Below are 12,669 nucleotides of genomic sequence, written 5' to 3'. Positions count from 1 at the left end.
GATACTCCTAACATCTCCAAATGTGTTTTTCCTGCAAGTTTTACTGAATTTGGCCTAAGATGCCTGTTGTAAACTTGAGGTGGTGGGTAGATCTCCAAATGGTGCTCAAAGAAAATTTACTGGAATTGAGCCCCAAGACCACAAGGCTCTTTCCTAAAGTAGTTGAACTGCATTCATCTCTTCATGTCCAATATCTGTGCTGCCGGATTTGTTACAAGCAGTGGTAATTATGAATAAGCAGTGGGTTTACTGAGAGTTCTCTTTTATTGTTTTCAGCTGAACGGTGACCTGAACTTTGAAGATCCAAATAATATAGCAGTGGGCAATGAATATACCCTGAACATCATGATGCAGGATGTCGCTCCTCCATACTACACGAGTAAGTATTGACTTGATAAAACTTTAGAAAAGATTGTGATCTTTCAGCCTGATGTATGAAAAGGACTTTAGAACTGAGGGTGAGTCCAAAGGTGTATCCTGGACTTTCAAATTTGGCATTTAGAAAATAGATTGTTATTCTAAGTTAATCAAATGTTCAGGACCAAGGATCTGACATTTTGCTGGCAAAGGCAACTGGTTGGTGGCAAACAAAGTACATGAAGAGCATGATACTCCAAATTAGTAATATAGTGCATAATAACTATAGGGTGATGCCAGATTTTCACTATAACCACTATGTCAATTATTTACATTTAGATAAATTGTTTATGCATTTTTGCTATGTGAGCATCCTGAAAAGGTATCCTGGATCTGTTACTTGTGAATTAACATTGTCAACCCTTGGAGTAGACTTAAATTCATACTTGTGTTTCATTATCTCAAAACATTCATTCAAAAACATGCACTTTATAGATTCTCCTATTAACATGACCAGAGAATCTGGATTTCATTAAAGACACGGAGGCTAACATTATGCATTAAACTTTTAATGCAGTCACAAGCAGCCGCACTACATCATAAATCAAAACAATTCTAGAACAGAACACAAATAGTATGAAGGGCATGAGCACCAAACAGACTGCCTCTTTTAAATGTGGAAAAACAAAGAGAAAGTTCCAAAGTTCCAAAGGTGAGATTCATCTTAATCTTGAAGGCGGAGGATCCAAGAGTCCACAACGAAGAAAAGAGAGGAGGAAACGAAGATGAGAAGAATCCCTTAAGAGGAGTTGTCTGCAAAGAAGGAGGAGTATGCTAAGCGAGATAAAGCAACTGAGCATTAAAACTGAAAAATGCAATGACATAATAATGCGTACAAGAAATAGTAACAATCATAAAGGTGTATTTATAAAGAACAGAATAAACAATGAATTATCCGACCCAGGGAGGGACGGGAGGGATAATGTTAGCCTCCGTGTCTTTAATAAAATCCAGATTCTCTGGTCATGTTAATAGGAGAATCGCAATTTCATTACAAGACCGGAGGCTACATTTTGCATGTTGGTAGCCGTGTAGGACAACGTCGGACATGTGCTTGATAGGTTTGCAATATTGTCGAGCAAAGGTGGATGCATTGGACCAGTCCGCTGCTTTGAGGATATCATCCAACTTACCACCAGACCAGAAGGATTTGCTGGCCATAGCACCTCTAAGAGAATGGGCCTGAAATTTAGATAAGTCAACACCGGCTAGTTTCACAGCGCTCTTGACCCATCTGGCAATGGAGGTAGAGCTAATGGGCTTGAATGGTTTGACAAAAGAAATAAGCAGTTGATTTGCGTCATGAGGATGAAGTTCATTCATTCTCCTAACATATTCCGTCATACAGTCTACAACATAAATTTTGGTACACAGGTCGAAACGAGGATAAAAAATAAAATCGGACATAGTTTTGGTTCTTCTAACAATTTCGAATTTGACACCAAACATATCATAATATCTATAAGATATATCAAGACATTTAATATCAGAGACTCTACGGCAGGAAATTAAGCACAAGAGAGTAGCAAGTTTAATGGAAAGACATTTCCTGTTAAGAAAAGAGTTATCAGGCCAAGAGCAAAAGAGATCTAAAATGGCCTTAACGTCCCATAAGGATTGATACTTAGGTATAGGAGGCCTCTTCAGTCTAATACTCTTCGTAACTCTACAAAGGATACCATTTTTACTTACCGTCTTACCGTTGATGGGCGAATGACCAGCGGAGATAGCTAATCTATAACAATTAATAGATCTATAAGAAAGACTCATCTCGAATTGTTCCACCAAAAAGTTGAATACGTGTATGATAGGAGCCTCCACGGGATTCAGGTCCCTCTCCATGCACCAACAAAACCATTTTTTCCAAATGTTGTTGTACCTATAGTGTGTTCCAGGGGTCCAAGATTCTCCGAGGAGAATTGCAGCTGATGACGAAAGGCCAGACAGTTCTTTGGAATTCCTGACACCTTCCAGGCAAGAAGGTTCAAATTCCCGGAAAGAATTCGGTGATGATCTTCTCCGTCTGCGTTGGTAACGAGACCCTTGACCGCTGGAATTAAGAAGGGAACGTTGCATGCCAACTCCAGAATTGTCGGGAACCAGGCCTGGGACGGCCAAAAGGGGGTTATCAGGATCAAAGAACAATGGTCCTGTCTCACTTTCTGGAGGTCCCTTTGAATCATGGCAAAGGGAGGAAAGGCGTAACCCTGGAGATCTGACCAAGACTGAAGAAATGCGTTCACAGCAAAGGTGCCCAGATCCGGCATCCAGCTGAAGTATTTGTCTAACTGGAAGGTTAGTCTGCTCGCAAATAAGTCGACGTCGAGGGGACCCCAGAAGCGATTCAAGGCATTGAAAACATTCACGTTGAGTTTCCAATCGCTGAAGTCTGAGAGGAATCTCGAGTTCCAATCTGCGAAAAATTGGATTTTCCAGGGAGATACTCTGCCTTTAAAGCAATCTTGTGCTCTAAGCAAAACATCCAGAGTTTCTTTGCTAATTTGGAGAGGTCGGGTGATCTCGTCCCGCCTAGGCGGTTGATGTAGGAAGCCGCGGAGATGTTGTCCATCTTCAATATAACATCTCCCTTGAAGTGAGTGTCTGAAGCTCATAAGAGCGTATTAGCCTGCCGTAAGTTCCAGAAAATGTATGTGGTGGGAGGTCTCCGCAAGAGACCAAACACCGCCAGTGTCTTGGTTGAGGAGGCAAGCGCCCCAACCATGAAGGCTCGCATCTGATTCCAGCACGAACTCTGGAGTTGAGCCCAAGATTGCCCTGCCATTCCAGGCATCCAAATTCTACAACCACCAGGAGAGCTCCGACCTGGCTTCTTGATCCAAATTTCCTAGGTCCCCGTACCACAGGCCAGATCTGAGAGCCTTCCCCTTTATTCTCTGAAGTGCCCGGTAGTTGAGAGGTCCTGGGAAGATGGCTTGAATAGAAGATGAAAGGAGACCTATAAGTCTGGCTAGTTCTCTCAGCGTTAAAGAATCTCTTTTTAGAACAAATCTGATTTATTTGCGAATCTTGGCAATTTTCTTTGGGGGTAGTAAGAGGAGACATTTTGACGTGTCCACTGTAAAATCGAGGAACTCCAGGGATCTGGAGGGGGTAAGGATTGATTTTTCCCAGTTTATAATGAACCCTAGACTCTCTATGAGATTCATAGCAGTGTTCAGGTCCTTCATGAGTTGAGAGTGCTGTTGGGACATAATGAGAATGTCGTCCAAATAAATAATTAAGCGAATACCTCTTTCCCTTAGAAGGAGGGCGATAGTCCTCCTGATCTTGGTGAAGAACCAAGGGGCAGAGGAAAGACCGAAAGGGAAAGCTTGAAATTGAAAGAACCGATTCTTCCAAGTGAATTGAAGGAAGGGTTGGTGTTCTTTGGCCATAGGAATGGTAAAGTAGGCATCCTTTAAGTCCAGCTTGACCAGCCAGTCTCCCTGTAAAAGAAGGTCTCTTAGGAGGTGTATACCCTCCATTTTGAAATGTCTGTAGACCAGATATTTGTTCAATTCCCGTAGGTTTATGACGGATCTCCAACCTTTGTCCTTTTTTTGAACGAGAAAAAGCGTGCTTACAAACCTCTTTAAACTCCAGGGAACTTCTAAGATTGGGCCTTTTTGAAGCATAGAGGCAATCTCTTCTTCTACAATTTTGTGCTGATCCTCTGGGAGAGGTAGAACCTTCAGGGTGTAAGTTTGAACAGGGGTAAGGGTAAAGTCTATTTTGAAACCTCGAACGGTTTCCAAAACCCAAGGGTCCTGAGTCAAGCTTTCCCATATGTGGTAAAAGAATTTAAGTCTGCCACCTACCTTTGGGGGGGAAGCAGGAGTGATAGGTATACTTACTTTGAAGGTTGGTGTTAATGGGAGCGCAACGGGATCTGAATCCTCTATTCCTCGAACCTCTTCCTCTTTGAGGATAGAATTGTGCGTTGGATGTGAAGAAACCTCTTCCAGAGCCTCTGGACCTTGCAAAGGGCCTTTGGTTGCCATGGCCGGAAGAAAGGCCCCTTCTTCCAGCCCTTCCAGAAAGGTTGGAATTAAAACACGTCTCATATTGGTCTGGGCTTTGTCGAAGGCTGTGAAGGTGGAGACATATTTACTGATTGATTTAATCATATCCTCGCCAAAGAGGAGTCCTTTTGGAATTTCAGAGGGTTCCTTCTCTGCCATATCCCCCAATTTTGGGTTTATCTTGGAGAGGATAACTCTCCTCCTTTCGATATTGAGGCTAGAGTTAGCATTGCCAAGAAGGACCAAGGCCCTCTGGCTCCACCCTCTGATAAGATCTGTGTCAAGGGGGGGTGTCATTAATATGACATTGCTCAGCTGTATCAAGAATTCTAGTGAAAGGTCCCAGGATGTCGAGGAGGCGATCCTGGCAGTCCTTGAGGGATTTCTCCATACCCTTTCTAGGGTCCTTACCCAGTTTGAACAAGAATTTTATCAGGTCGGGATCAAGGTTGGGGGTCTGACAGACCTTGTCTTGAATTGCCGGTCTAGTGCATTCGGACCTGAATGTACTACAAGTCTGGGTCTCCAGGGTGTTCCTGAGCCATCTTTTATTGAATTTAGCCACATGGTCTTGTGGGAACCATTCTGAACTCCTGGTGTGGGAGATGTTAAGTGGTGAAAACATTTCCTCGCCCAAAGGGTCGAGAATGAAATTTTTTAGATGAGGATGGTGATTCGTCATCAGTTTGACTAATGAAGTCTAGTTCCTCATCGTCCAAGTCAAGGACAAACTCATCATAAGGATTAGGGAACTTATCTTCATCGTCAGAATCATCATCAGGTATGGTATGAGCACTCCGATAATTTGTGCCGCTAGGGACACCCATGTAGGTCGTGCCGCGTGGACACCTGAATGATTTGTGCCGCGATGGACACCTGAATGATTTGTGCCGCTAAGGACACCTGTAGCGTTTGAGGTGCGACAACCTCCCACAATATTTGAGACGCCAAGGCCTCCCAAGACAGTTGAGATGCTAGGACCTCCCATAGTGCTCTTTAAATATGGCTCAGTGTTATTACTTTTTTTCACTCTTTTCCCCTGGTTAATAGGTGTTAATTTACCAGCAACGGGTATTTCGTGGACTTCGTCCTGAAAGGGGAGGGGTCGTTTTGATGGCATGACCTCTTTAAAGGTGTCAAACATGCAAGACCTCATCTCTTTCTGAATAACATTTTTAAAAGCTTCACTATTGAAGTTAGGGGAGCAAGATGCAGCAGCATCAGAGTCTGAATCAGACATTATGATAGTTAGGGTTACGTATTAAAGGCAGTAATAGGTAACAAGTTTCCCCCTTTTTTTAACTTTTTTTATTTTTAAATTGCCAAATAATAAGTGACAAGTTTTCCCCCTTTTTTTTATGCAAGAATTAGTAAAATTCTGCTGGTGTAATGGGAAAGGAAAAAGACGCTTATGGGGCACAGCCTTCGGCAGCAGCTGGTACTGTCAGCAAGTGCTCGTAAAAGCGCTCGAGAGTCAGCTGCTGCCGAGATTAAAAGAAAGCAGTTAGCAACATAACCGCGTTGCGCTGCCCTCGCTAAGGTGCGTTCCTCTAAGGGACTTGGAGGGGGCTTAACAAACGAGTCTGAGGAGTCTAAAAGAAGTTAGTGAAGGACGCGAGGCTCCCGCGTCGATTAAAAAGGAGTGTCACAGGTCATAAACCGATCGGGCTTAAAGCGCGGGATAAGGAGCTTGACCCGCGTGATTAACGCGAGTGGTTTGTTTCTTTTGAGAAGGACAATGCGACAGGAGGACCCCCACGTTAAAGGTGCGGACCCGCCGAGGTAGAAGTGGAGGCAAGCTCCGGTAAGGGGAGGGCAGGGGGTGACAACCATAGATTGGAAATCAGTGGGAGGTGGGGGGGAAATGAGGAGAAAGACCCCAAACAATGACATCACATGACAAGTCTATGATAATAATGAATCTAAAGTCAATACAAAATGGTTAATAAACAGTACAAAGTAGAAAATAAGAGAGAGTATAAAATGAACTTATCTGCTTGAGAGCCGCATTTAAAAGAGGCAGTCTGTTTGGTGCTCATGCCCTTCATACTATTTGTGTTCTGTTCTAGAACTGTTTTGCTTTATGATGTAGTGTGGCTGCTTGTGACTGCATTAAAAGATTAATGCATAATGTAGCCTCCGGTCTTATAATGAAATCCACAACATACCCATATATACTCTTTTGCCATATCACAGGGTTTCTGAATGCCATCGGTTCGTTGAGGCAACCCTTCATGTTAATAAGATTGTTTTACATTTGAAGGAGAAGGGGAAAAGATACCCTTAATTTCTATCTTTTGTATTCCAGATTTTCTGTACATTTATGTAAAAACGACGCCTGTGAACGAATACCCTCCAGTCTTCAATAGCACATCTTACACATTTAATGTTTCTGAACTTTCTCCACGTAAGTAATGATCACTCCTAGATGCAAGGTAAATCTTTCATCTGAGGACATCTCACATCATTGTGTGTACTCATGGAAGCTGACATTAATTCCCTAATTATTAATACCAAGTCGTCCAAGTAACATTTCAATGGTCGGCATGAAAAAATGCAGAAGATTTGGTAGAAAATTGAAGTTAAACAATCCTCGCCTCTTATTTATATTTAATCTCAATGCAAACAGTATTGTAATAATAGAAGAAGAAGAAAAATAAACCTGTAACCAATGTTTGAGGGCCAAGAAAATAAGAAATATAACTGTTGTTCTTGGGTTTATATATTTCATGTCATAATATGATTTATGTCATAATAGAATTCAATATGACTGATATATGTAAAGAGTCTCCACACATTCTACACCAGGCACATGTGTAGTACAATAGACTTACATGCATCTGTGGAGAAATGCTACTTGGTGATTGGTCACTAGACCATGCAATGAGGAAGAAGGAAGTTTCTCGAAGGCCTGCATCAACAGCGGTTTTGAGCAGAAACACGGACTTTGATCAGCCATCAGGAAACACTATCAAAGTGATGTTTCATTTGGCTGCACTATATCTTCCTCTGGGGCCTGGTGTTGGAATCTACAGAGCAGCATGATGTCAACCAGATGGCCAAGTCATTCTCTGATTCCAATGCATCTCTGAATGCTAGGCCCCTCCCTCCACAGTCTCTGGCATCTCTTTCCTAGACAATTGTGATGCAAACAGTAACTATTGAAGGGATCTTTGCCTCCAGACTGTGTACACTACCTCCAGGTGCACATGCCAACTCCACCAAGAAAAGCAGATTGAAAAGGGCATCCTTGGAAGAATCATGCTGCTGCTTGTGATTTGCCTGTTTCAACCAGAAAGGAAGTGGAGAGAGAATCCAGGATTCTATTGAATTCTGCAGAGCAATACCAGTCACAACAAATAGAAGTTAACAGATCATGTCTGTATTTTTATCATTGATATTCAATCCCATTCCATTAATTTGCATATTCATAGAACCACATGTAGAAGAAGTGGGGTCCTTCTCAATGGCACAAGCAGTAAGGTGACAGTCGGTGGTCAAGAAAGTAGTGAGAATGTCCATCAGCTAATTTGATGTAACTGGGCTTGCCCAGTTTCGAAGCTCCAGAAGCTGAAAGAAAATAAATCCATCCAACTCTGCTCCTCTGATCCAGTAACTCAGTTTACAAACAACTGCAGCAGTTTGCAGAGAAAAACAACGTTCTCCACACAATGCTGGCAGGATTTCTTCAGCGTGCAATACTCAGATGGTTGTAGTTGCTGCTATGGTCATTCGATTGCCCTGATGCTACCGGATCTGTCTGTGGCATTTGACACCATAGATCATCAAATTGGATTCTGGACTCGTTGAGCTTGGTGTCCAGGGTGCTGCTGTGGTTTGCTTTCAGAGTTTCTTAGATTTAAGAACTCAACAAGCGGCACTAATACCCTTATGGCTCATCACCTCAACATCTGAGTTAAGGCATCTTTAAAGGCTCAATCTTGTTGTCACCTTATTCAGACTTTCAGCAGCACATCTTATATATACCTATGATATGCAGATTGTGTAAAAAAGTCACTAAAGATTGTGACTTTTCCATCATCAACTTTTACAACTGCCTCTTACAATAGATATTTTGATGTGCCATGATAGACTGAATTTGAATGGTAACAAAACAGAGAATCTACTTCCATTGGTCCATACTTCACTCTGAGTACAATCTCTAGGGGACCCTGTCACTTCTGTAAAGAATCTTGGTATCAAAATTGATTTAAAATTGAACATGCATACTGATTGGCCCGACGGCACTTACGGTAGACGTCTGGTACATGGCGCAAAAGAAACTGGGATGGCAGGGGGTTATCACACAGCTTACGCCACTGTGGGATACAGGAAGGCTGGGAAAGCTTAGAAAGAGTAAAGGGTTCAACGCCTGGGACGCCATAGGCATTTCTACGGTAGGGGACCTATGGGTGAAGGGTGGGGTGGTGGCGTTCGAACGCCTGCAGGAGCAATATGAGCTGGCCACGGCTGAACACTTCAGATACATACAGATTAAGCATGCACTGCAGGCAGCAATTCCGCCCAATACCGTCTTACCGGAGGCCTCTCCATTAGAGGACAGACTCCTCACTGACTACATGACGAAAAAGGCCACCTCCTTCACTTACCGTAAATTAGTTAATAACCTACCTGACCCGACACAGGCGCTGAAGGTCAAATGGTCTGCAGACCTTGGGGACATGGATGACTCGGACTGGCAGACGGCACTCTCGTCACCACGGGAAGTTGCAATACCCTCTAGATTGAGACTAATACAGTTGAAGATACTGCACCGGGTATACTTCACTAGATTGACCTTACACAAAATTGGGAGTGCCTCACACCCGTATTGTCTGCGGGAATGCGGAATGGAGGGGACTTTTTATCATACTGTATGGCAGTGCCCGAGGATTATGGAGTACTGGGTGGCGGTAATGCGGACTATCTCACAAGTGGAGGGGGTGTCGGTAACACCTGAACCAAAAAGATGTTTGCTGAATATATGGGAGCCAAATGATCTAAACCATCCGGCACAGGACTGGGCCACATTAGGCATGATGGTCGCCAAACGGAATATAGCCAGGCTGTGGGGCACCAGACACCCGCCGAGGGTCAGGGCATGGTGTGGGGACATGGATGAAGCAATGGTAGCAGAGAAAACTACATATATTAACCGAGGTTGTCCACAGAAGTGGGGGAAGGTTTGGGGGGCCTGGAACAAGTACAGGGGCTTTATCTGTGAACCACCGGAGTTGCCGAATGAGGATGTTCCCATGTGAAGCAGGGAGGGGGAGAGGCGATATTCATGGGTCCGTAGATGGGATCTGACAACTATTAAGATGTAACAGTGTTATGAGCGTTGAAGTCTGATAATGTACCAATAGAATGCATTAGTATAAATATTACTGTGATTGTGCAATGCCCTAACTTTAATGATAATAAACACAAGTTTAAAAAAAAAAAAATTGAACATGCATGATCAAGTCAGTGCAGTCACACGTTTGTGCTCCTTCCAATTCCAAACTGTGGGGGATATTTACAACAAAATGCCAGAGCGTGGTGTTACTCCAAAATTGAAAACGCAGCGCTCCAACATTTTTAAAACGCAGGGATGTGTCGTATTTACAGAAATACAACACACCCCTGTGTTTCCCCTAGTGCGGGAGCTAATACAGCTGCCTAGCGCCAGCGCAGGCACCTTTGCGCCTCGCTGCAAGGGTGCCTGCGCTGCAGGGGTGATTGTTTATGTGCAGGAAGGCACACCTTCCTGCATATAAGCAATTAATAATGGCAATTTGCTCTTTCCATGTGTGTTGCAGAATGCAGCGCACATGGAAATTGCAAAAAAAGGAGGAGAAATTAATTATTTCTCCTCGTATTGCCAGTCTAAGAGCGGGTATTACCGGATCTTAGTTTTTGGCGCTGGCGCAGCCTTGTAAATATGGGGCAGTGTAAAAAAGCAATGGGTGTTGCGGAGGAACGTCCACTGCAACACCTATTGCACACCCATTTCATGCTAAGTGAAGCATGAAAAAGCGCCTTATTTACAAGACAGCGTTAAGTCACATTATGTGGCTTAACGCCACTTTGCAAATAAGAAGGGGATATAGCCACCAGAACATCGCTAAAAGTGACTCTCTGGCGGCGATATCTCCTCTCTTCACTTCTTTTTTTGTTTTCATACAGCGCCATATGCATTAAAACTGTATTCGCAGCAACTGTTGCAATTTGAATAACGATTATTTCGGATCCCAGGAATATTTTGCGAACGGAGCTATGTAGCATTAGGTCAGTTTGTTACATAACGATTCAGAAGGGTCTGCAGAACGACTTGGCTCCTGAAGATTCAAGAGGCCAGTCACAAATTGCGACTCCCTCCCAGCAGTGTCTGCTGCCTATCTGACTTGGGGGGCAGTGGGGGCAGCACAGGGGAAAAAATAACAAATAAAAAGGTTCAAGCACTTACCTTTCGCTGCCAGCCTGCATTCTTCTGCATCCTTGCAGGCCGCGCTTTGCAGACCCCACCCAATCCCTCTCCCAGCATGAGAGAAGCGCTGGGATTGGGCGGAGAGGGCCAGTTTAACGCTCTGTGGGGACTGAGAGCCTGTGCCCTGAGCACTGATAATACATCCCAGGAACAACCTGGAGATATCAAAGTGCACATGTAGGTTTGGCCGGCCATGGACGGCTGGCCAAACCTACATGCGCACTTCAGTGTCTACTACTACCACTCCCCCTGTTGATGCAGAGACATGGGCCCGTCCTGTCCCAGACTCGTGGTCGCGGCTAAAAGTGAAAAATAAAATGACAATAAAATAATTTTATTGTCATTTTATTTTCTTCTGTGTGCTGGAATTTCACCAGTGGGGCAACGCTCCTCCGCCATAGCGGAGGAGCCGACCCTGCTCCCTCTGATTTGCTACAAGGCACAGGAGCTCGCCATGCTTGTATTTACATTCCAAAACTTAAAACCTTTTTGTTTTAAAGCAGCCTGATTTCCTTAAAGTAAGTAAGGCTTCTTTAAAAATAAATCAGTTTTGAAAAACTACATTGAGAGTTGGCAGTGGTCTTCTGGGCCACTTTGCACTCCCCCTGAAGCTGCCACTCCAATTTGTAAACCTGAAAAGATCATGGATGAGTTACCAACTCACCTTGAGAGTTGGCAACTTATTAACAATTCTAGTCGCAAAGCAGATACATAAAGTACCAGTTCTTTACTTGGAAGGGAATGCCCAAATCACAACCGTTCTAAATACAAAATCAGTAACCATTTCTCATCACATTTTGCGATTCAGTATCATAAAATTCACCAAATCAGAGGGTTTGCAACTGGTAAAAAGCTTAGTACATCTGGCACACGATCATTACTTTGAAAGCTTTATGTCTTCCCAGGCAGACTATTGCAACACACCTTACCTGGGTTACCAGCTACAGACTGCAGCTTTTACAGAATGCTGCACCTAGATTGGTTCTTGACTTGCCTAGACATGATCATGCATGTCTCACTGTTGCTTTACTGCACTGGCTGCCAATTCAACCATGGTTCGTTTTCAAATCATTGTGTTTGGCACACAAAGTGATTAAATATTAACGTCATTGCTTGCTGTAAGAACTTTTAAATGGCACTACCCTGCCAGTTCCTTGAGGTCAGCACAGTTAGAACGGGAGGCGGGCTCTTTTCAACTGCTTCAGCTTTTGAGTGGAACCATTTGCGTCTGTCATTATCATTACGCAAGTAACCTAACCTTGTTAAAGTTTAGAAGTGTGTTAAAATCATGGCGTTTCCCTTTTAACTGGTCACACTGCCAATCGTTTAGTACTTGACAGTTACTAACTTTCTGCAGAGCCAAGATGCCACCATGTGCACATTTCCTCTTCAGTAGCGGCCCGTGCAGGTGCACAGTGGGCGGGATTCAACAGACAACAACAAGGGAAAATTAAACAAATAAATAATTTTCCGTTGTTGTCGTCTGTCGAATCCCCCACACTCGGTCCCACGCGCTTACCTGCACAGACCTCTACTGTCACTCATGTAAAACAGTAACATACAGATGCACAGCTCCTATCATCCAACCCGGGACCCTGATACTTGGACACGACTAACAGAGGTGTCTCTATATGGTCAACTGTGTTAGGGTTTTACATTGACATCTTAAAAAACACCAATTGTTTCCATATTGGATATCAGTCCTCAGCTAGCAGTTTATAGGCCTACACTTGGGCTCCTCTCCTCCTCTATCTTTTACTG

General features: G+C 43.6%; 1 protein-coding gene across 1 annotated transcript in view; it reads left to right on the top strand.

Annotated features, from left to right (window-relative positions):
- The window catches only part of CDHR3 (cadherin related family member 3), a 280,029-nt gene that overhangs the window by 152,569 nt on the left and 114,791 nt on the right, over positions 1–12,669 (top strand). Inside the window, exons 10-11 of the mRNA XM_085654140.1 lie at positions 277–379; positions 6,748–6,846. Of these exons, the coding sequence (XP_085510266.1) occupies positions 277–379; positions 6,748–6,846 (202 nt within the window). The remainder of the gene's footprint in view (positions 1–276; positions 380–6,747; positions 6,847–12,669) is intronic.

This window comes from Triturus cristatus, chromosome 4_1 (assembly GCF_964204655.1).
Source record: "Triturus cristatus chromosome 4_1, aTriCri1.1, whole genome shotgun sequence".
NCBI classification, from domain to species: Eukaryota; Metazoa; Chordata; class Amphibia; order Caudata; family Salamandridae; genus Triturus; species Triturus cristatus.
The sequence above is the reverse complement of the archived record's forward strand: the minus strand, read 5'-3'. Positions and strand labels throughout refer to the sequence as shown.